We start from the raw sequence: 25199 nt of genomic DNA on the forward strand, positions 1-25199 counted from the left end.
AACCCAACAGGCCTCTTCTTCTTCCTTGGTGCCCTCCAGAAGTGCACCTAGCACTACGGCTTATTTTCGGGGTATGTCTTATATTTTGTCAATGCATGAAAATCCTGCCATGGCTTATTTTATAGGTACGTCTTATTATATGAGAAACACGGTATCTATCAAAAAATAGGTGGGTTGACCCTGGGACTCTTTGAAGCATTCTTCCCAAATAAATATATTTGCTTAATTATAATATAGTTAGATATAGCTTGGAAGTTAAATGATTGTAGTAGCTGAAGATGTAGCTTGATCTTGCAACTGGTACTTTGCCAATTAAGATACAGCTCTATTTGTGTTATACTACAAGGGAAACTGAAAACCAGAATATGTCAATCTACAGTGCTAAAGCTACTGATAGGTATTGAATAAGGAAGTGACTATTATTTTTTGTACATGATATGAATACTTCACAGCTTGCTTGTAGTTGGAACAACAGAGAATTAACTTCTAGTCGGTGGATTTGCACTAACTTTATTCCTCTTAGGTAATATTTGGTGGGGAAGGAAATTAAGTGAAATACAACAGTTATTTGATGCATGCAGTATTGACTGAGAAGGAAATGTATTTTTGCTAGTTGGTCATTATGGTGGAATGATGTAAGGGTTGCAGCCTTGGATTCATTTCAGAGTTTCCCAAACTTCAATATTGATATTCTAGGCATGTAGTAAGAGGATATACTTTCTTTAATAATTGATTCCCAGCATCTTCCAAAATACCATGTGTAATCTGGACACGCTTTCTTGCAAGCATTTATTTCCATTTTAAGTAACTAATAACTATCTGGTTGTGTCTCTAGACACCTGTTACAAATTCTCAAGAGTCTGAGAACTTCAGTCCACCTCAGTCCTTGTATCAGATAAGCCAAGAGATTTCTGAAGTATTAATGCCTCAAAAATCTGAAATTTCTCAGGTGAGTTCGACACATACTGTAAGAATTTGACTGATAAAAAAAGTGTGCCGTTATTGCAGGAGTGGTAAATATTGTTCCCTTGATATGTTGTCCCCAGCTGGCATGGGTGGTCAAGGATGATGGGAGTTGTAGTCCAACAACAACTGGAGGGGACCATGTTTGCTATCCTTTTGTTATATAATGTTGATCATCTGAAAAGGAAAACTAGTAAGTTTTAAAATGAGAGTTCAGTGCCATAAGGATCTCCATCATGTTAAACTTCTGTACTGTATGTAAATGTTTGAAGTGGAAACACATCTAGTTCAAACATGTTTGACATAGTCAGCAGAGACAATGGAAATCCCAAATGCACAGCAAGAGCAAATGAAGTAGAAGCTATTCTGTTCTTTGATATGTCCTACCATTGGCTTGCTGAAACTGCTGGTGTTTTGACAGCATAGGGTTTAACAGTGTAAATGGCTTTCCCATTGGCATAACAATAGAATATTACTATTTTTTCCTTCAAGGTTCCTATTGCTCTTTCAAGTGAATCACAGACATCATTGACTCCATCAAGAGCTACCATGTCACCAGTACCCCAAGGGAAGGGTTTCCAGTCTCCTTCCCCAAGTAGTAGCGTTAGCATGAAAGCACCTCCCTTTCAGGCTGTGCAGATTGTAAGTACGTTGGCTGTCTAGGTGAATGTAATTAGATGGGAGGGCAAAATCTAGACATAAACGAGGAGGTGCTAAATCCAGGGTCTCCTCAGAAACAGCAGAGCACCCTGTATAATATGCAAGCGAACATAGAGGATACGTGTTTAGTAGGAACTATTTTTTTTAAAGCAGATGCAGATGTATTTACTACAAGTTTACAATAGAAGCATTCCCTGAAGGGATCCCTTTATTTTTTTGCATGCTTACAGCTGCATTTAGACCTAATAGTACAATTGCTTAAAGCACTCAAAACGAGAATACACTGCATCACCAAAAAAGATGGCAACATAACATTCTCCCCCAAAGGCATAACATCATAATTTGCAGAATTCTACTCCAACCTTTACACCTCCCATAACCAACCTGAGAAGGAAATCAGAAAATTCCTAGCAGGACTGACCATGCCTACCTTAACTGACGAGGAACAGGAATTCATGGACAGTCCTATCACTCCAGAGGAAATAGACATGGTCCTCAAAAACCTGAAACCACACAAAGCCCCATACCTAGACGGCTTCACAGCAGAATTCTATAGGAAAAACAAAGAACACCTGATGTCCTACATGACTCGCCTATTCCATGACATCATAAAAGGGGGCCCATCCCCAAAACCTGGACCCACTCCAAAATAGTCTCCATCCCAAAACTACTGAAAGACAGCCTCAAAGTAGAATCATACTGCCCAATCTCATTAATAAACCAAGACTACAAAATATTCACATCAATCTTGGCCAACTGCCTAAAAATCTTCCTACACTAGTTAATAGCGCCAGGCCAGACTGGCTTTGTCCCTGGCCACAATATTAATGAAACTGATTTGTAAAAAAGGTTACTTGAAAAAAAGAGACATTGCACATACTTTTGTAAACCAAGAAAATCTTTAATAAAAACACATTTAAAATAAATAATAATACAATTACTGTTTTACAGTTCCTACTTGAAGTTCTGCAGCTTTGAGACTAGAACCCCCGTGAATAAGGAGTACCAGTCTTAATACTTAGTTGAAATTAACTGCAAATTCCTGGTAGAATGTGATAATGGCCATGGCACCAGACTTCCCACTCCAGCGTAAATGGAAAATACTTAAATTTCTACTCTGCGTAGACTACACAGCACAAGATGGGGCAGACTTGATACTGCATGTGGCCTATAGAAACACTGTAAAAATAGCCCTTTTTTGCATAATTGTGTGTTGTGTTGCAGGTGTTCAAAGTGAATGCACCTTTACCACCTCGCAGGGAGAGGGATATAAAAGAGAACTCTTTGCATCCTACAGGATATAATCAGAATTTTTGTACAGCAAGTACACAGACTCCACCCCAGTGTAAACCACAGTCTACTCAAAATGTTGAACAAACTGCTTTTTCTCAAGATGGTTTGCCAAATGGTAAGGAAAACCTCAGTGCAAGAATGGTAATGGGGACATCAGAGTACAACTTGATTGATTCCTCAGCAATGGGGGTGCCTTACAATATTTAAGCCAAATGATTTCAAGGCACTCTGCTAGTGGCTATAAAAGCAGAAGTAGAAAAAGACTGAAGAGTGATGACTTAGCAGTATCCAACTGCCCATCTCCAAGGAAACATGATCTTATCTGACACGTAGTGAAAAAAGTGTACTGTGCTGGCCGGGACTGTTTCTTTAACAATACCCTACGGAGGATAAAGCTATAAATAGTCAATAGCCAGAATGGTTGTGTCCTGCCCCCAGTGTCATAGCATGCCTCTGAATACCAGAGTAGTTGCTGGAAATCTCAGGTGGAGAGAGCACTATTATTCACATGCCCTGCTAGGACAATAGGTAGGCATCTAGTTGGCCACTGTGAGAACAATGTTGAACCAAAAGGGCCTTTGACCTGATTCAGCAGCAATCTTAGATCCTTAAATCTTCCTGGGCCACGTGAATATTTTCTTAAGCTTTCAACTTTTGTTGCTCTTTTTTTTTAACTTTGGCTACTTATGTTTTCTACTGCAATTATTGATGTGACAGCCTTTGATGAAGTAAAGTATTGTTGGAAATAACTGCATTAACTACTTGTTATGATAAACATGATTAGATTTTCAAGGAGGCAGGTGGATAACTTATCTGTAAAACTTTAGTTTGTTAAAGCTCTAGAAGTGGTTTGGTTAACTGTAACGGGCAGTAATAGGGGAGATGATTCTAACCGTTCAAAGTAAAGACTTGCAAACTATCTTGAAAGTCTTTAGCTGCTAAAGGTTGGGCAAAGCAATAAGGGAAACTCCTGCTTTTAGGCAGAAAATTATAAGGCTATTTTTAAAGTACCTGGTTGAGGGAGCTGTTCCTGTAAGCAATGGTAGTCTCGCCTTTTATGCAGCACAGACGACCACTTTCCCTAGACCACCTCAACCTTTTGTCACAAGCCGTGGATCAGTCAGAGGCACCCTTCGAGGTGCAAGGTCAGCAACCAATTCATATCGCTCTCCTGGTGGCTATAAAGGTATGTATGGTTTCTGTGGAAATACTTTCCAATGGATATATCTTAACATTGGACAAGTAAAATAAAGTTGGCCAATACAAAAAACCTCTTAGTAAAGGGGAACATTCAAACCGCTGAACTTTAAAACTTTATTTGCTCATGGTTGTTGTTTTTTAGTAGTAAGACATAATGGGTTGGATCAAAGTTGGTTGCTTGAACAACAGGGTTTCCCAGTCTCTGCTGTAATGCCGTGTTCCCTGAAGTCACTAAGTTGGGACCTTTCATTAAAGTGTGGCTGCAGCACAGAGGCGGAGGATAGAATGGAGTCAAATGCTAAAATTGGTAAGCGCACCATGCACAAGGAGGGAAGTCCCATTTCATGTGCAGCCATCTGCCTGTGCAGCTGTGCATCAAACCCTTTTGTGGTGCTCTGTTGTAAGCTGCCTGATAGCTTAAGGTTGAAAAGGCAGGCACTCAACAGGCAACTTTCAAGTGCCTAAATAAGATATCTATGAAGTTGATCCATTACTTTAAGCAAAAGCAGGGGCTTGTTTTTCAAGCTGTTTTTTTAAACAAGAATTTTATTTTTTTGAGTAGAATTGTTTATTGCATATGTAACTATATAACTCCGTACATATCAACCACAATGTTAGTCTTGTTTTTTTAAGTGACTTTCACCAAATAGTAGTAGCATGTGAAAAGAAAGAAGCCAAAAGATCAAATGTAGCATTTGCTGTCCATATCTAGTTGGATTTTGACCTCAACAAGAAAAACTCATGTATTTGGTTGGTGGTAATTCCTGGATGCTATTTGGTATTGCAAACTAGGTGAATATCAATTTAAGTGTTAATGACCCTAAATAACTTTGGTTGTAAGCATGTGCTCAAACTGAAGTCAGATACATAGTTACTGAGCATTGCTCCTTTGCCTGAAAATGCTGGCTGCCAAAGTGAGTCATAAACTCCTTAATTTTTTAACACAGGAAGAGTTCTCTAACACTGTAATTATTGGATAAACCTCCTGGTTACTCTTTACCCATAAAACAAAGTTATGTTGCAAGAGTCAGAACCTCTCAGTACTCAGCAACATATTGGGTATTTGACCTGCCCATAGGAGGGAACTATCAGAGTTCTCCAATGCGTTACTGGGTGACAGGGAGATCAATCTGTCAAATCATTCTAGTTCTTAAAGCAAATGATTTCATATTTTGTTCAGCAGGTTTTGAAGTTTACAGGGGATCGGCTTCTGTTCCTAATGGCCTTTATAGCCAAATGCATCTTCCTGGTAGAGATTATCCTTCAGTGCAGTATCCTCACAGGGTAATTATTTTGGAAGATTTTTGGCTTTGCAAAAGTATACATGACCCTTGGTGGTGGTGTCCTGGATCCTACTCAGGAATAAAGATCAAGTACTTATTTGCACATAGTCAGGTTAATGGTGCTTTGCAAATTTGACTTATCAGATTGAGTGGAGTATTGTAATGTATCATTTAGTAGGGACTAATTTTAATTGAAATGCCATCTAGAAAGGGCTGAATATATTCAGTGTTCATGCTTCCCATCCTAACTCTGAGAACATGACATACGTTTATATGTCTCAAGTTTATTGGGTTAATGCAGACATGGCCAAACTTGGCCCTCCAGCTGTTTTGGGACTACAACTCCCAAAATCCCTAGCTAACAGGACTAGTGGTCAGGGATGATGGGAATTGTAGTCCCAAAACAGCTGGAGGGCCAAGTTTGGCCATGCCTGGGTTAATGTGTGTGTCATGGAGCTATCTTTCTCAGAATTCCCAGTGTGCTGATAGATAGCTGCAACAGTATTACAACTTGCTCCACTTTCAAGGAATATACACTCATATCAATTTAATGAAGCACATTGTCAGCTGCAGTGATACTGGAGCAAGGGTTGGCCATGAGAGGTGTCCAAGTGGATTATGACCCCTCCTACTGCTTTGAAGGCAGGAAAGATTTGATCATATTCTCTTTCTCCAGCAGTCCTCTCCCAATACTACTCAAGAGTGGGTGCCCCTGGAGCACTGCTCCTGAGTGGAGCTATCCTCCCAAAGGATGGAGATGCATAGTTCAGGTGTGCATCAAAGTGTCATGCAGTCACACCACACTAAAACATATACCTGAGACCACTGGTTTCCCCACCTGGAGTCTCCACAAGGGCATCAATACACTATAAAAACTGCCTTTTGAGCTCCCCTAGTCAGTCAATTAGTGTGCTTTTTCTCATGGCCATCACAACAGTGTGGAGAATCTTGGAACTCAGTGCTGTTGCCAGCAATGACCACCAGTGTGTTTTCCAATATGCAATATTCTGGACTGACCTGACCTTCAGTCCTAAGGGCAGCTTGTCTTTCTATGGAGCACAGTAACCAGTTCTCCACATCCAACCCTTAAACCATCTCACCTCTCTGAGTGGGCCTGGCAGAAGCTGAATGTCTGGGTCCTCAAGATCAACATTCCCACACACTTGCCTTTACACAAAACAGTATCTTATGTCCTTCTGCCTAACTACAGTAGGGGAAAGGCTTTAATTCAATCCTAGTGGATAAGGACTTGCATTCTGTATTCTATGAGTCATTACACCTGCCAACACAATGACACACTACACATTGGCAGCCTTGTCTATAAATGCACCAGATTTGCCATGTTACCTAGGCCACATTTCATACACTACTGCAAGCTGGACATACATGCTTCAGAATATTTTTTTTTTTTTACCTTCTAGCTATCCTTTTTTTCTTGAGAGTTCAGCTTTGGAAATCAGTAGGTCCAGGCCACACTGCTTTATTCTTTTCCTCCTCTTCTTCAGTGCACGCTCTGTCTCTTGCGCTCTCTCTCTCATATTTACTAAGTTGTTTCGGCATCACCTCTGCCTTGGAACAGAACCACACCAGTAGAGAAAGGGGGAAAACCTGATCATGTTTCCTTTCTTCTGAGCAATAGGTGGAATCATAACCCACTTGGACACCTCCCACACCCAATAAGAAGTAACATTCATGGCATGTACTGTACCAACATTCTAATTTAAAAGTGCTTAATATGCATCCTGTTGATGCTGGTAGAAATTTAATATGTTGGACTAACTACTTCTGATGTCCACTAAGCAGCAATAAACTTCAGTGCAGGTACAGTGGTACCTCGGTTTTTAAATGTCTCGGACAAACGTTTCGGTTTTCGAACGCCGAAAACCCAAAAGTAACTGCTTCGGTTTTCGCATGCTTTTTGGAAGTCGAACATGCCACACAGCTTCCATATTGAGTTTTACTGAAGTAAATGCTTTAGTTTTTGAACGTTTCGGAAGTCGAACAGTCTTCTGGAACAAATTACGTTCAAAAACCGAGGTACATTGTGTAGCAATTTTCTTTTCTCCCTCCCCTTTCCCAAAAAGTAGATGTTATATGGCTGTAAATATTGTCTGGAGGTGCTTAACTAAACAGGAACAAATATTTGTGTCCTAGGATTTGAATTACCAGCAGAACTATAAGCGAGGTGGTATTAGTAGTGGCCGGGCAACCTCAAGAGGTAAGTTTTCTTCAAGCATTGCTTGAAATGCAGTTCTGTCCTAGATATTATGTAATATCTGAAATAAAACAACATTGGGCTGCATACAATAGTGATTGGATAATCAGATGTGCTTTCACCGCATATGTTTTTTGGCTGGAATCAACTGTCTTATGCAACATATGTGCTCCATTTCTGCTCACAAAAGGAATCTAATTCTTTCTGGCCCAGGAACATGATTTGTAGAGCTATTAAAAATTGATGATGGGGAAGGGGAGGTAGTCATTTCAGTTGAGTTCTTAGCCTGCTCTTCTTGATGGAGGAGAGATGATCATGTCTCATCTCTTCAATCATTTGCCAAAGCAAGGAGGATCGGTCAAATATCCTGGCTTTCTAGCAGATGCTGGGATTTGTTCTTGCTGCATTTTTATTTAATACTTGGCTTTTAACTGTGAAAGGTTTTCTCAGCTGTGACTTTCACCATGGGAAATCTCCCTCTGCCTTCTCTGGTGGATGGCGAGTTGCCCATCACTGGGTGTCCTGTTCATCTGTAAAGGAAACTTTATGGAAAGGCAGTGTTCCCGCTCTTCCTTCTCCATACCTCAGAATCATATGAGCAAAAACGGACTAGAAAATATTCTCTAGAGCAGGGATAGTCAGCCTTTTTATACCTACCGCCAACTAATGCATCTTGATGGTAAAATTTCCTTACCGCCCACCAGTGCTCGATGGAAGGAGGATTCAGCTTCCATAGAACCCTCTACTACCCACTTAGAATCCTGAGACGCCCACTAGTGGGTGGTAGGCACCAGGTTGACAACCCCTGCTCGAGAGAATCCAATACTAGCTTAAATAAACAGTTCAGAGCAACCATTTCACTGTAACTATCATCTCAAGCCAGTAGTAAGCCCACTTTATACACAGGTGATTTAAAGTGGGCCTAATGGTTTGTTCAGCTTATCACATTAGCCACATTAGCAGCTTGGTGCAGAGTTTATAAAATCCTTAAAGCTTCTGTATTTTAGGTTACAGGCAAGAAAACAGACAGGAAGAGAATTGCTCATCAGGTAGAGCTCGAGGTAGAACTCGTGTTAGAGAATACTTCAGAAGAAGGGAATTGAGGAAAACTGAGAGAAATGGGAAGGAAGCAGAGTCTGAAAGCAGTCTTGTGGCCACGAGGATGCATCAGTTCAGTTAGTGTTGATTAACAGTTCAGTTGATATTGGTAACTTGGTTTTCTATACTAAATAAACACACATTTTTAAGATACGTCCTTTTTTGGTAGTAAGAATATTGCACCCTCCAAAATGTGTTTTCTGTTAACTAGATATTTAAGTATTTGTCTTGATTTCCAAGGTGAGCATGTAGCCACTGCTTATTCACCATAAACATTTCTGACAGTGCAGTCATATGGATGCTTAGAAGTCACGCTGGGTCCAATGGAGCTCTCCCTCTTTAGAGTGCAATCCTATGATCCCTGGGAAGCCATCTCAAAACCATAGGATATTATGGACCTCCCTCTCCACAAGCAGAGAGTAGCAGAGCTTTCTGCTGTTGTTGCTCTGACAACAGTGGTGGTATGGAGAGAGAGGTGTGTGTTGGAGGTTTTGAATTCAGAGCCCTCCCTCCCTACACCAGCTCTGGAGCTGCTGAAATTATGTGCACTCCCATTGGAAGGGGAAATTAATAAACTTAGACTGAAAGAGACAAACCATAGCCATCTTCTGCCATGGTTGGTGTTAGTTCAGCAAGATTTGGAAAGTAGCAGCTCCACCATGCCCTCCCCGAACCACTGTAGGTCTGCTGTCTCAACTACTACTCTGGTTGAAGTAATGGAAATCCAGTCTTAAGTAAAGGGCATTATGAGAAACGTAATTCTGGAACTCAAGCTAAACAAACTAGTAAATATCCTACAAGACACAATGTGCCATGATTCAGATAATAGTAGAACTATTGCATTATCATCTTAACCTCTGCTACTCTTTCTGGGCGAAGAGAAGCTTGAATCATTTCAACGCTAAGCTTGCTGTGGAAGTGCACTTGTTACATATCTGACACACACATTCAGTTTTCAGAGTGGGGAGGTGGGAAACCTGTTTGAGTTAAGAGGAAATCTGGACTTGCACAGTGCTGATTGACTGGCCCTTGTGTTTGCCATGAAGCAGCTCTGCTTTTTTCAGAGCACAGCACCAACTGTTGTCAGTCAGGGAGCCACTGTGCATTTTGGAGGCTATCTTGCCATTTGTGGAGAAGATTTTTTAAATACTGAACAAATACTGGAGCAGATAAGCATGGGGTGGGGCGAATGAATAAAGCACAGCAACCAAAGAATAGCTGGCTTGCAGCAGCACGAGGAACACACTCAATATATTTGTTGGTTGAGTGAAGCTGGAGTTGCTTTGCAGCCGAGAAACCAACACCCACGCCTCTCTAACATTGTATCCATCTCCACACTCACTTTGAAGAAAATGATTAAAAACTTGTGAGAACTAGATGCAAGTCTAACTGGGATCTGTCTAGTCACTAATACACAAGGTCTTTTTAATGACTGCTTGAAACATGCAAGCTTGAACAAACAAGTGCTAGAAATACTGAATTTAAGGTCACTTCCGAACTAACCATTGCTCATAATCTTCAACAGCAGGATGGAGCGATTCTTCTCAGGTGAGCAGCCCAGAACGTGACAGTGAGACTTTTGACAGTGGGGACTCTGGGCAGGGTGACTCACGCAGCATTACTCCTGTTGATATGCCAGTGACGAGCCAAGCAACCACCTTTGTACCTGTGCACATCTGTGCCTTCCCACAGCAAATCAGAGTTGCCTTTTCGGCTACTAGAACTTCCAACTTTACTCCTGGAACTCTAGACCAACCTATTACATTTGACTTACTGTTACACAATCTTGGCGAAGCCTTTAATATCCATCTTGGTAGGTTTAGTTGTCCTGTGAATGGTACTTATGTGTTCTTCTTCAATATGCTGAAGTTGGCTGTGAATGTTCCGCTGTATGTGAACTTGATGAAAAATGAAGAGATTCTAGTATCTGCATATGCCAATGATGGTGCTCCAGATCACGAGACTGCTAGTAATCATGCAGTCCTCCAGCTTTTTCAGGGAGACCAGATTTGGTTACGCCTTCATAGAGGAGCTATTTATGGAAGTAGTTGGAAGTACTCTACATTCTCAGGATTTGTACTGTATCAAGACTGAATACTGATGTTTACAATAGATCTGCTCTAAACAATTTGGTGAAGGACGGTGAAAACTGGGAAGACTCATTTTGCACAGCACATTAACTGCTTAAAACCTACCCACATAATTCTGAAATGGGATATGGTGAACTGTTTTCCTATGAGATGGTGTTGGGTCAGCACAGATGTGGCACTTTATCAGTTTTGACGTAGTCTTGATAGTAAAGCTGTGAATGTATGTTTGCATTTCTCCCTGAACTGTAATTATCAGCTTACTACACTGCTCAAAATTTGCCTCAAGTCTAGGCTATTCACAATGCCTTGTGCCTCAATAAAAAAATATGCCTTAGTACCAGTGTCTGTACTGCTGGGTGCACATGATCTCCTTTATTTATAAGGGGCCACTTTCTATGGTAGAGTATATGCGTTGCATGCAGGAGATCCCACTCAGTCCTCATAACTCCCACCTAAAAGGATGCGGCTGCTGCTTGGCAAAGTAGACTTATAAAGCTAGATGACCAGTCAAGGGTCCAACTCGGTATAAGGCAGCTTCATATGTTCTTGCTTTTCCTTATAAAAATAGGCAATCTAAGACTTGGAGTAGACCCATTGAAATGAATGCCCTTGACTGAACTGGGTCCATTAATTTAAAAGGGTCAGCTCTAAGTAGAAATTGGTTGAATACAACCCAAAGCAAGAAGTTGGGAGATGACTTTCAAAGTTACCTTTCCCCATTACTTTATAGAGTTTTTACAGCTGTAGCCAGCTTGTGCTTATGTGAATGTAAGGCATGGGTAAGCTTCAAAGTTATTGTCATTCTTTCTTGCAGTGTATGTGGGAGAACTCCACATCTACTGGGAAATATAATAGTAAATGTAATCTTAAAAATATTTCAAGTGACATTTTACCAGTCCTGGTTGTTTTCTGGCAGTTCCTTGTCCTATTGATAATGCTGCCTCCTTGATACCTACCAGTGCTGCTACTTGGAAAAAGTCCTTCTATATCTGGGGCAACAATCTAAACCAGGCATCCCCAAACTGCAGCCCGCCAGATTTTTGGCCTACAACTCCCATGATCCCTAGCTAACAGGACCTGTGGTCGGGGAAGATGGGAAATGTAGTCCAAAACATCTGAAGGGCCGAAGTTTGGGGATGCCTGCTCTAAACCAATTCTCATTTTTTCTTGCTGCTATTTAACTAATTGCTAGTTCCTCAGCTCAATGTATACATTGACTAGTTTTTGCACACATGGATGTATGGGGCTCTGTAGTACGGGGTAATTGTCTTTGATCCTTTGCTGAAACACTTGTTAAAATTAAGAGCTGCTGTTAGCACTTAATTGCATCTGACATGTTAGCAAGAATACTGTTTTCAACAGCAAGAGCTGGATATGCCAGTATTGGGATTCCTTCCATCTCTACAATTCTATGATTAATTGGCTCAAACATACAGCACTATGTGAACTCCTGGACCTGAAATGGACTATGCTATGCTTGCACTGTCACCAAAGCTGCTGGGGACTGCTTCATATACAGTTAAGAAATCCTTACCTGCCACTCAAAGTGTATATGCTCCTTATTCATACATACAACAAGCAGAGGGTTTCTCTTGCCAGCATAAATGTGAGCAGATTATCTAAATGCGTGTCAATATTGTGATGAGTACAAGATTTCTAGGTGGACTTCTGGACCACTGTTCTAGTACTCGGCATACACACAATATATTTAGAAGTACATTTTATCACAAAGAATCCTGTAGCTATGTGAGGGGATACAGTTCCCAAGGTTTTGGGGTGGGGTGGGGGACAATGGGTGTGGCTGTGTATACACCCCTTTAAATGTTTGGCGGGTCAGACCAAACAAGCAGTAGCATCACGTTTCCCCCCCACAGTCTGTAGCAAAAAAAAAATACTTTATTCTGGGTAAAAAGCAGGCTTGTACAACTTTGGAAACCAACAAATTAAGGTGCTAGTTATAACTTTTAAAATTTACTATAGCAGCCTAATGCATCTATATTACTTTGTAAGATAACATGGACTGATTACCTCCCCCACCCTCAGTATTTGTAAGCTACCTATTATTATTATTAGAATTTATATACCGCCCCGTACCCGGAGGTCTCAGGGCGGTTTCCCCCTCAAAGCTGCTCGCAACTATGAAGATCATAGAATGGAGTATGACATAAGCTGCAAGTTGCAGCTTTTGTTTTTGGGAGGGTGGCTGGGCAGGCATTGCCCAAACCCCAGCGGGGCGGCAGAAAAGCGAAACGCTGGGAGGAATCCCTAAGCACTCACGTAAGAGCCTTCGCCTTTTTGAGCATCCACTTAGCGCGTGTGGTCTCTCTTGTCACACACCTTTAAAACCCACGCCAAGTTCAACCTGTGAGGACCAGCTTGCTCCCTCTAGTACCCAAAAGTAAGGAAAGGCCTCTGCCGATTTTAGCCTGGGACTGAGGGAATCGCAGCCCAAAGCAGCTTGGAGGGGCTGCGCGCCACTCCCCTGTCCAGCAGGAGAGACACTTTCGGAAAGCTGAAGCGCCACAACCTGCCGGGCGAATGGATCCTCCAGCGAAGTCCCAGCAATAGGCCCTATAGTAGCGTCGGCCTCCTTGCTTTCCCTAATCAGCTGGAAGCCAACAAGGGAAAGGAAGGAGAGAAGCCCCCGTTTGCTCCAACTACAGCGGATGCTCTCCGTAACAAACCATGGCCGCCCCCATCTTTAAAAAGGCCACAGCAGCGGGAGGGCGGGAGCGGCTGCTCTAGCTGCCCTCCCTCTATTTCTCGGCTTCGCAATGTGTGTTTCATTTCCGTACAACAACATGGCGCCTGCCATTCGGGCACCGCGAGAGAGTCAGGGAAGTGGAAAGCACCTTCTCCTTCGCGACAGCCGCGCTGTCGTAAACCGGTGAATGGCTCCCGTGTGGCGAAGGGGGAGAGGCTAGCTGGGAATTGTGTGCGGCGGCGGCGGCCCTTCTCTCTGAGGCGCCTGTCTTTCTCCCCCCGTCCCCCCGCCGCCATCGGAGAGACATGGATCCCAACCGGATCATCCAGGCGCTCAAGGGCACCATCGACCCTAAGCTGCGCCTCGCGGCCGAGAGCGAGCTGAACCAGGTGAGAGAGCGCAGCCTCCGGCCCCCTTCTCCGCCCACCCGCCCAGGGGGTCGCGGCGGAGGCACTTCGGGGATCCCGCGAGGCCTCGGCGGAGGACGGGGCTTCGTTTTCCCCTCAGGGGGTGGCCTCCCTCACCGCCTCCTCTTCCCCTCTTGCCTCGCCATCATAGCTGCCAAGTTATCCCTGTTTTAAGGGATTTTCCCTTATGCTGAATAGGCTTCCTCGCGAGAAAAGGGAAAACTTGGCAGCTATGCTCGCCATGGTTGGCGCGCTCTTTCCATCTCCTAGGATAATCCTGTCACTGCACCTTAGCCACGCAGCGCTCACCTCCCCACCCAGAAATAGCCTAACGGATTCACACGGCTATTCGCCTACATTCCTGTCCCGCCTCTCCTCCTCCCGAGGTGCGCTTTCCCCGTGTTTTATCCCTCACAGTATAGGTGCCGGATCCCTGGGGGCTCAAGAACCCACAAAATTCCCCATGAAGGGGCCGGGCACCCACAAATCCCGGCGCCAGGGCCATGCACGATGCGTGGCACCCATGGCCCCAGGCACCCAAGCTGGCGCTCCTGCCTCTCAGCCATCCTGTGAGGTTGTTTAGGCAAAGAGAGGTTTAGGCACACCCAGCTTTCATGGGTTGAGAGCGGGATTTGAACCCAGGTTTCACCCAGCCAGGACCTCGGGTGGTCTCTCTCAGCCACAAAAGCTGAGCCCTCCTCCCAGTGAAGCACCCTTCGGTCTTTTCAGCACCAGAGGACTCTGTCCAGAAAGGAGCCTGTGGGAGCGGGAAGAGGCACTTTGCCGACTTCCAGATTTACTACTGTGCATGTTTTCAGGGACTGGAGCCCACACAAATCTAATGAGTGATCTCTAACCTTGGGAAGCTTACCACAGGCCTTGTAAATAATCCCGCAGAGTTTGCTTGCCTGCAAAAGACGTTTACTTGCTTGAGGGAGGGAGAGCTCTCTTCCTGCTGCAGCAGCCCTATACTATGACCATGTACAAGCCATACATTTAAAGCACATCCTCCCCTGTAAACTGTAGTTTAAGTGTGCTGGGAATTATAGCTGTGTAAGCTACAGTTCCAATGATTCTTTAGGGGAAAGCAGTGTGCTTTGCATGTGCTTTAAATGGGGTGTATGCAGCCCAAGTTGCTATGCTGGGTTTGTACAAGGGGGCTTCCCTATGGCAACATGCTTGGTTTCTGTGCTGGGCGTATTCTATGACCACCTGTATCCAAAATGGTTTCCCAGTAGAACACCAGATGTGAAACCTGTAAATACTATGGTGGTGTTTATTTGTGCCTTTGAAAAAAATTAATATAATACATCTAAAAAGAAGAGAAAAAGAAAAGAAGGGACAAGATACTTCATCTGTCTTCAGCTAGCCTTTCACTTGCCTGCATGTCACCTATGGCTATTAGGCTAGTTCTTAGCAGTTCCTAGCAGTTTGAAAGTACATCAAAGTGCAAGTAGATAAATAGGTACCGCTACAGCGGGAAGGTAAATGGCGTTTCCGTGCGCTGCTCTGGTTCGCCAGAAGCGACTTAGTCATGCTGGCCACATGAGCTGGAAGCTGTACGCCGGCTCCCTCGACCAATAATGTGAGATGAGTGGGCAACCCCAGAGTCGGTCACGACTGGACCTAATGGTCAGGGGTCCCTTTACCTTTACTTTAGATACAAGTCTAGTTTGGACTTTAAAGATATGTCAATCTACAGGGGGGCAGAAAACGCTGCTGTTTTAAGAGAAGAGTGTGTGTGTGTGTGTGTGTGTGTTTGCTGTAACAGACTGACATGGCAACCTCACTGAAAGTTCTGTTCACTTTTGTTTGGCTTTTAAACAGACACCAAGTTTTGAAGGTTGACAACAGGTTTTGGAATTTTGGGCTCCATGGTTGGTATTGCAGGTGCTCTACAGGTCTTAGACTTGTGGCTTTTAATTTCACAACTTTTAAAAACCATCTTAACCATTTTTTGTATGGTGAAATTCCTTCATGGTGATCCCTCCCTAGGGATTTGTTAAACATTTCTAAATTTAAAATAGAAAATAATGGCCAAATTCATGCTACAACCTATGGTAGTTCCTATGATTCTTCAGTGTAGCGAATTTTTGACAAATTGACTTTTTCATCACCATCACTTTGGAATTTTAATATTTTGAAACTAGATTGTGAACTTTTCCAACTTTTTTAAAGGTTGCCAAATTAATTACAAATTAGCGAGTGGTAAACTTCTGCTGCAAGCTCCACTGAACTCAGTGGGACTTCCTTCTGAGTAGGCATGTATAGGATTGCTTTGTACAGTATGTAAAAATAAAATTCAAAAAATTGTTTCAGTGTGTCTGAAGAAGTGTGCATGCATATGAAAGCTCATACCAATGACAAACTCAGTTGGTCTCTAAGGTGCTACTGGAAGGAATTTTTTTATTTTGTTTCGACTATGGCAGACCAACACAGCTACCTACCAAGGTTGCACAAATAAAATGCCTCACTTTATGGAATCATTATATGTGTACATTGAAGGTTAGATCACAGTCCTTTAATGATCAAAACTACTGCTGAAAAACCACATGAGTGGCAGTTGCATTAGATTAGGATAGAAGATCCCAAATCATTCACAAGTCAATGGCAAGATTCTGTGGTAACTGGATTGTTCAAAAAGAGTCATGTCAAAAAACATCAAAGCTATGATACCTGAGAGAGAGCAGAAAGTTGTTGAACTTCTGCTTGGAATCAACATGCTTCCCGTGATCCAAGAATTCTTGGCTGCTCGTATACATATCTACTTTAGATAAAAAAGATCCAGGAACTCGTAAGAACGCCAACTTGTAGTTTTATTCGTACAAAGCTTTATTTGTAATTTTCATAATGTAAAAAGATATCAACACAAAGCAGTATATTACTCAAGTCAACTTTGACAGGGCATACAGACTGCAATCCCCCGGCACATCTCTACATCCAAGCCAGCCCTAAAAGTTTTCAGTTGCTGCATATAAATACACATAACATGTTCATTTGGTTGTGATTCTGACAATGGAAATGAAGGTAAAAATGGTCGGATGGGGATGGTGTCAATGAAAGCTTACCGTATTTTTCTGTGTATAAGATGCCCCCATGTATAAGACACCCCCTATTTTTGGGGACTCCGAATTAAGAAAACATCTCTCAGCACTACCCGTGTATAAGACGAGCCCCAATTTTAAACCAAATTTTTTGGTTAAAAAACCTAGTCTTGTACACGGAAAAATACGGTAATTTCCTAGCTCTTGTTTGGTTCCATACTTTTTCTTAAAAAGAAGAAGAGCAGAATGCTATTTTCTACATGATGTTGTTTGAAGTATATGTTACCTTTGGCCTTCATTGCAGAAGGGTCATGAAAGAACTGCCAGCAACTGACAGCTCTTACATCAGGAGTCACCAACCTGATGGGTGCATTTGCAATCTGGACAACAGTTGTGGCCATCCCACACATGCCCTATTCTAGTTGCTACAATAGAATGCTTCTTTTTAGCCGAATTTCAGCAGAGGGAGGGGTTCCAGGGAAGGTGGACACATTTGCATGATTCAGAAGCTTCAAATATCAAGTTTCTGAATTGTGTGTGGGGGGGGCTGAGTTATTATTATTTCTATTATTATTTCTATCGTTATGCATCACCTATTTTTAATGTTATGGGGCCATAGCGCCAGATGGAATTGCTTTGCATACAGAAGGCCTCAGGTTCAGTCCCTGGCATCTGGAGGTAGGACTGGGAAAGTCTCTCATCTGAAGCTCTGGAAAGCTGCTGCCAGTCAGTATGGACAATATTGAGATAGATGGACCAATGGTCTGATATCAGGCAGCTTCTTATTTTCACTGCTTGTTTTGAAAGAAGCCAAAGGAGAGCCTTAATGACCCAGATGGAATTCTGCCCTTTATCCATAATTCTCTCTTGCTTTAATTTCTGATACTCAGATTTAGGCTTTCTTTTTTTAAAAAAAGTATCCAACGTATATTGTGGCATTCATCCTGGATGAACAGCAAAGGAGGTATTCATTTTTAAAGAGGATCAGATCAGTTACAGTTTTACTTTTGTCCTTGACATGCTGACACATTTAGCTGCCAACTGCTGAATGAGGTCTTCGAAACCTTCTAGCAGATTTTAGTAAATCAATGCCGCAGGGATGCTAATGCAGTTCCCATTTGGGAGAGTTAAGTATAGTGAAATGCCGTCAAAAGAATGCAACAGCTACAGATGTCTTAGGGTGTACTCCATTAGTGACTGGTGCTGATCCATCAGTACCTGGTCTTGCATTTCCTTTGTGCTTGTGCTATTGCACAGTGCCTGGTGCAGTGGAATCTGGCAGAAAATAGAGGGTCTGGGAAACTAGAGGGTTCTTGGTTGAACCAAGAGGGGATGTGAAGGCAACCCAGTCAGCCATATCAAGTCAAAAGGCCACCCACCTACTGCACATAAAAGATATTTCAAGTGTGGAAGTTGGTGGGGTTAGGTGAATGCAGGAGTGATATGGGCAGTACAGTATACAGCTACTCTCCTGCCCCAGTGGCTAAAGTTCAAATAAAATATGAATGAAGCAGCCTAGGAAGCTTTGAATGTTGACCAGGGACAGGGAGAGAAACCATTTAAGGAACTTGTGGAAATTGATAGAAGCTTTTAATGTTGTGTGATTTCATATCCAGCAGTCTTTTTTCACTTAGAAGCTCAATCACTCAGAATAACTTTCCTGAGTGCTCTGGTTGGGTTGATTTTTTGTGATATCGGAAAATGCCTTTTCCAGTGATAACTGGAAACTTCCATCAGAATGACTGTGCTGACACCTTTTTTCTTTCTTCCAGTTATTTTAATTTATTCCCTGATCCACAACAAAGTATGTAAAAGTCAGCACAGAAAATTACCTTAAAACTATGTTGCATAAAATTAATATAGAAAGGAAAACTTTGAATGTACTTCGTACTTCTCAACTGTTTATGAAGGTAATAGTGTTTTATTAGAAGCTTTGCTGTTGTAAGAAGCAGCAGCTTTGCTGTTGCTTATAGTTTGGAGGTGGAAATAGTATTATTATTTTCCAATTTTATTAAAAAAATAAATGGTCAAAACCACAACTGGATTCAAGAGCAGAACAAAACCTGTTGTGTCTAAACCAGCTGTTCATTTGGAGTGTGTCTACCATATGCTCCACCCTTCAAACCGGTACTTCAAACTGCTTAACTTTGCAGGAGAACATCTGATTTGGAAAGAAATAATCTTTTCCTTATTCATGGCAATAAAGAATCATAGAATTGTATAGTTGGAAGGGACTCCTAGTGTCATCTAGTCCAACCCCCTGCAATGCAGGAATCTCAACTAGATCATACATAACAGATGGCTATCCAACTTCTGCTAAAAGAAAACCTCCAAGGAAGGAGAGTACTACAGGCTAACTTGTTTTACAATATATGGCACTTTTTTGATTGACTTTTAACTATGTATTTCAGTCCTACAAGATCATCAACTTTGCTCCCAGCCTGCTACAAATAATAGTTTCTGATCAAGTGGAATTCCCAGTCCGACAGGCGGGTGAGCAGAAATTATTTCTATGTGTTATGCTTAGAATTTGGTTTGATAGTCATACATATCCAGAAGTTATACATAGTCATACATAGCCATTCATATTCAGATAGAATTTGGTTTGATAGCCATACATATCCAAATTCAGCTACCATTTCTTACTTTGATGGTTTGCTTGCCTTGGCTACTGAGACCTAAAGTTCAGAACATGTTCCAGCAAAACAAGGAGGGTGCAGTAAAGAACCTGTGAGGAGAGTCCCAAGGGCTCTATAAGGGCTCCATTCGGACCTTAGGTTAAAAAAATAATTATTATTCAGCAGTCTTCCACTAGGACTTAGGGATGTTTTTCTTCTTCCACTTCAGCTGCTATTTACTTGAAGAACATGGTGACGCAGTACTGGCCAGACCGAGAGCCACCACCTGGAGAAGTGATATTTCCATTCAACATTCATGAAAATGATCGGCAACAGATTCGGGATAACATTGTGGAAGGAATTATTCGTTCTCCAGACCTAGTGAGGTATGTCAGGCTTGGGGACCATAGCTGCCAAGTTATCCCTTTTTTAAAGGGATTTTCCCTTATGCTGAATAGGCTTCCTCGCGAGAAAAGGGAAAACTTGGCAGCTATGTTGGGGATATGCATCAGAAATCCCTGAATTGTGTTCCAGGGAGAACTAATGCTTCCATTAGGTATGAATTATGAAGATTCTGCTACTTTACATCAGTTTTTACTCTGTCTAATTCTTTTTGAAAATTGTAGTTTTCCAGGAGGTGGTGGGTTAGGAAGGCTAATGGAAAGTAAGCTAAAGGACTTGGAGTCACTTATGTAATAATTCTTAAGTGGAGGCTTCCCAGGGAGCTGTTTCTAAAGAAGATGGTTTGGATATTTCATGTTAATGTCTAAATGAGAATTGCAGAGAGGCAGGCTAATGAACAAAGGGCAATTAAAGCTAAAATATTATATACTTTGTCACACCAAGGAAGTTTTGTTTCCCAGATGAAGATAAAGAAAACTCTTTATAATCCTTTTTTGACCCAGTCCAGATGATAAAGCAAGATCTGTTCTCACCCTGCCTGCCAGCTGTTCCACATGAGTGTGTAATAGGGAAAGGCTGTAGTTCCTTGGTAGAGCACATGCTTTGCATGCAGAAGGATCCAGGTTCAATCCAGATAGGCTGGGAAAGACTCCTGCCTGCAGCACTGGAGAGCCGCTGCTATTCAGTGTGGACACTACTGAGTTAGATGGACCAATGGCCTGGGCTTGATATAAGGCCAGCCTCCTGTGTATCAGTCCTGACTGATACCAAAGCAGAATCCAGAAATGGGCTGTGTGATTTGGTCTGAGTGTGTGGATACATGCTTATGGGCCCTCTGCAGACATTAGGTCTATTCATGGATATCAGGTGGCCCAATGGATGATACCATCTCACTGTCCTACTGCATATAGCCTCTAGGTCACCCAAGATTGACCCTGGGTTAATCATAGAGACTGATGGTCTGCAAGTTTGCAAATCTTGTGTGCTTTAGTTTCTAGTAGTCATTAATTTGTGTGCATGTTGTTTATTTTGTTAGTCCATTGCTCTCTGATAACTCGAGGAGGAAGGAGAAGACATCAGCAATATGGTTTCATTACACAGTATCCAACTAAACAGTTCTGCTAGCACAATGACTTCTAGGTGTTTTGTGGAACTGCCCTGCCCTGCCCTCTCCTCTCCCTGTATGACCCCTAAATCTGTTCTTGGGTTTTCCCCAACCCTTCAGAGCAGATTTATAGGGCATGCAGGGCATGTGCAGGGAAGTTCCAATCCATAGCTAAAAGGCCTTGCACTAGTGGAACTTTGTGGTTGGATACTGCCCATAGTTACACTGAATTTGATTTCTCATATGTTCCCTTCAACCTGTCTTTGGCTTTTGAAAGGTTTCTGATAATTTCCTTTTGCGGAGGATTGTCTGATAGCATTTATTACGGAGTAAAGTTTGCTCTGATTTGTTTCTGATATGCTTAAAGAATTTGCTTCTCAAACTGTTTACCAGAACGTGTTACTTGCTGACACTCTCTTCTTCTTCCCCAACCTTTCAGGGCCCAGCTGACAATGTGCCTCCGCACTATTATCAAGCATGACTTCCCAGGTCACTGGACTGCAGTGGTGGACAAAATAGGCTATTACTTGCAGTCTCCCAATAGTGGGAGCTGGCTTGGAAGTCTGCTGTGCCTGTACCAACTCGTGAAGACCTATGAGTAAGTGGATCTTCTTCTGGGAAAGCCCCTTGCCCAGTAGCCTTGCTCATACAGATGGCAGTGTCTGGAGAGCACCTCCAAGTACATGCATGTACCCCTCCTTTTACCTTGATTGGTTCCTTGGAGAAATAGCTTCTCAATTCTCAAAGTAGAATGTATGTGTGGGGAGGGAGAAAGACAAGAGTCCACCCATGTGCTCAGGAGAAGGCAGCTCTAGCAAATAGGAAGCAATCCTTGCATTCATCAAGGTTGAGTGAGTAACATGAGAAGAGAGACTCGTGCTTTTTTCCAGATGAAAGTAGATAGAGCTTGATTGCTGTGTGCAATATGTGAGTCAACATGAAGATTGAAGTAATTATCAGATTACTTGATAATGCTGAACAGCTGTGTAAGTTACAGCATATTCGCCAAAATGTCTCTGATTTGCTGTGTTGAAAAATGGATAAATGGTCATGCAGGGGTGGAAGGATGGCAAACAATACCGAATCTTTTCCTTAAAATATAGAAGAATTAGGACAAGTGTAAAAGTTTGCTCCCTAATTGTTTCTGGGTCTGGCTACTTCTGCAGATACAAGAAGGCCGAGGAGCGAGAGCCCCTCATCGCTGCAATGCAGATATTCTTGCCTCGGATTCAGCAGCAGACAATCCAGCTCCTTCCTGACAACTCCCATTACTCTGTGCTCCTTCAGAAACAGATCTTAAAGATTTTCTATGCACTTGTTCAGGTATGAGCCTCTGCACGTAAAGCAATCAGATTATTGAGAGTTCTGGAGTGGGTGTGGGGGACCCTCTGCATCATTTCCCATAAGAGGCATACTTCAGAGTGTTTCATTCACTTCAAGTTTGCTTACTTACAAATTTGGAAGTTTATGCTTACAGTATTAAGGCTGGACTTCACAGTATTTCAGAAAAGAAAAAAAACGCTAATGAGAAATTGTAATGCCTTATAATAAGCCTGCAACTTGCACGCAGGTTACGTTCTGAGGATTGTGCCTAAAGCCCAAATCATGTACAGTAGAGTCAAAACACATTGGGTGTAATGACAGTTGAAATTGCCAAAGTCTTTTTTCCTGAATTTCCTCCCCCTTTTGAATTTTTTTTTGCCAAGTGCGTAAAGCTGAATGAGCACAAGTTAAATGTGTGTACATTATAGGCTTACTGTATGTTTATAAGTGCCCCTTTTTAAGGACATAAGAAGTCCTTAACTATGTAAGCATGAACAGTTTGACTGTGTAAAGTGGGGAGCTCTTTGTACTTACGAAGGCTTCCTGGACATTGTAGAAACCAAGATTTCCCTTCAAATGAATGGGGGCCTTCTTTTCTAAGTCTAATTGCTGTGCAGGGAGGGAGACTGATGAGGAGAGGCAATTTGCAGCCCTGACTTAAAACACCTTTTCTGCATTCCCTTTCTGTTACTTCTGTGTATCCCAATACCTCCACACTTCCCCCCATGCTTCTTTTGTATTCCTCTGTGAAACTCCTGATGCACTCCTCTTAAATAAATCCCTGAAAGTAATTGCTGCCCATGGATGGCCAGGTGACTATCACATCACATACACTCCCAGGGCATTAAGAAAGGTAGTCCTACCCTGTCTCTTGGAGCAAAAATAAATAAATAATCCAGCTGCATTGTGGTGTTGTATCAGTAGTATAATAAATTGTTTTCTTTAATAAAAACAAGGATTCTAGTGCAAATAATATAGTCTGGAAACACAACAATACCTTTACTCTTTGTAAAATAAAAAAATTCCTTCAGTAGCACCTTAAAGACCAACTAAGTTTTTATTTTGGTATGAGCTTTCGTGTGCATGCACACTTCTTCAGATACAGTGAAATGGAAGTTTCCAGGCACTTATGTAGAGAAGGGGTGGGGAGGGGTGGGGATGGGGAGGGGGGATCACTCAGAAGGGTGGTGGAAATGGGTGATTGACTGACTGATAGCTGTTGATGACCGCAAACGACTGCAAATGGTTTTGCATGAAAAAGCAAGGGTTGAGATGGCTGAAGATCGCTTATCATGTATAATGAGATAAGAACCCGATATCTCTGTTCAAACCAGGTCCCTCCATGGTTTTGAGCTTGGTGATAAGTTGCAACTTATCACCAAGCTCAAAACCATGGAGGGACCTGGTTTGAACAGAGATATCGGGTTCTTATCTCATTATACATGATAAGCGATCTTCAGCCATCTCAACCCTTGCTTTTTCATGCAAAACCATTTGCAGTCGTTTGCGGTCATCAACAGCTATCAGTCAGTCAATCACCCATTTCCACCACCCTTCTGAGTGATCCCCCCTCCCCATCCCCACCCCTCCCCACCCCTTCTCTACATAAGTGCCTGGAAACTTCCATTTCACTGTATCTGAAGAAGTGTGCATGCACACGAAAGCTCATACCAAAATAAAAACTTAGTTGGTCTTTAAGGTGCTACTGAAGGAATTTTTTTATTTTACTTCGATCCAGACCAACACGGCTACCTACCTGTAACCTTTACTCTTTGTGTGTGACACCCCAACCCACCCTGTCTTTTTCTTCCTTTCTTTAATTCCAGTATGCACTGCCACTTCAGCTGGTGAATAACCAAACTATGACTCAGTGGATGGAGATTTTCCGGACTATCATCGACAGAAGTGTGCCTCCTGTAAGGATTATATTACTGGGCGACACTAACATCTTTGGGGAATAAGAAAGGGGGAAGTGTAGTTTAAGGGGCATATTAACTTAAACACACACACCCCATTTGCAGTGTTATTAGAGGCTTATCCTCTAGTTGTTTTCCAGTATTTTAAAAAAGGAGGCAGAAAGAAGCACAGGAGCAATTGCTCACACTTTCCACTGGCTTGGCAAGAATATAGTGTTTCTGAAATACAAGGAAGAAGATACATAGGGAAATCTGACTTCAGGTGCCCCCTACAAACCTGCTGCCCCCCCCCCCCGGCCCCTTTGGCCTCTGTACACTGAGTGATGTCACTACAACATGTGACCATTGGCTGCCTTGCTCATGGTACCCTGTTACAAACTGAGCACTGTTGCAGCCTCCCAACTACAGTGGTGCCACTGGCTGTTGCATGGTCTCTGGGCCCTGTTGGGCTTCAATGCCCAAGTATACCTAGGACTTGCAAGGGACCCATTGCCTGTGTTGGTGCATCTCTGTGTGGGTCGTGTTCTATAAAAGCAGATCAGCACAGGAGTGTGCTGCCAAGTGTGGTTGCAGAATCTCCCTCTTTGAAGGTTTTCATGGAAAACTTATCCAGGTTCCTTTTGACCAGGCTGGGTTTGGGGCCATTGGCTGCCTTGACATGGGGAGAAGGAAGCAAGGATGGTTCCAGCACAGTGGCCCTAGATATCAGTTGCTGGAGCTTGGGGGTTTGCGCTGGAGTGGAGCAGGCAGAAGGTACTGCTCAGTTGACTCAGTTGTAGAAGCTGATGTTGCCCGTTTCCATCCGTGCTTGAAGATTGCTCCAAGACCTAAGTATGTACAGTGATGTAGCTTAGCCAGAACCTACCCTTAGTCCATGA

General features: G+C 42.6%; 2 protein-coding genes across 4 annotated transcripts in view; both read left to right on the top strand.

Moving 5' to 3' along the window:
* The window catches only part of CAPRIN2 (caprin family member 2), a 34618-nt gene extending 23497 nt beyond the window's left edge, over positions 1-11121 (top strand). The window contains exons 14-20 of the mRNA XM_060279957.1: positions 836-949; positions 1456-1605; positions 2848-3046; positions 3941-4102; positions 5300-5400; positions 7554-7617; positions 10238-11121. Coding sequence (XP_060135940.1) covers positions 836-949; positions 1456-1605; positions 2848-3046; positions 3941-4102; positions 5300-5400; positions 7554-7617; positions 10238-10806 — 1359 coding nt within the window. The 3' untranslated portion in view covers positions 10807-11121. The remainder of the gene's footprint in view (positions 1-835; positions 950-1455; positions 1606-2847; positions 3047-3940; positions 4103-5299; positions 5401-7553; positions 7618-10237) is intronic.
* A 2521-nt stretch (positions 11122-13642) lies between these two features.
* The window catches only part of IPO8 (importin 8), a 40634-nt gene continuing 29077 nt past the window's right edge, over positions 13643-25199 (top strand). For 2 of the 3 annotated variants that reach the window (XM_060279959.1, XM_060279960.1), the window contains exons 1-6: positions 13643-13895; positions 19369-19450; positions 19805-19961; positions 21522-21680; positions 22249-22405; positions 24232-24321. In XM_060279959.1, the coding sequence (XP_060135942.1) occupies positions 13812-13895; positions 19369-19450; positions 19805-19961; positions 21522-21680; positions 22249-22405; positions 24232-24321 (729 nt within the window). In that variant the 5' untranslated portion in view covers positions 13643-13811. The remainder of the gene's footprint in view (positions 13896-19368; positions 19451-19804; positions 19962-21521; positions 21681-22248; positions 22406-24231; positions 24322-25199) is intronic. The other variant, XM_035127531.2, reaches the window with a different exon arrangement.

The sequence above is a fragment of the Zootoca vivipara genome, chromosome 10 (assembly GCF_963506605.1).
Source record: "Zootoca vivipara chromosome 10, rZooViv1.1, whole genome shotgun sequence".
In the NCBI taxonomy this organism is placed as follows: Eukaryota; Metazoa; Chordata; class Lepidosauria; order Squamata; family Lacertidae; genus Zootoca; species Zootoca vivipara.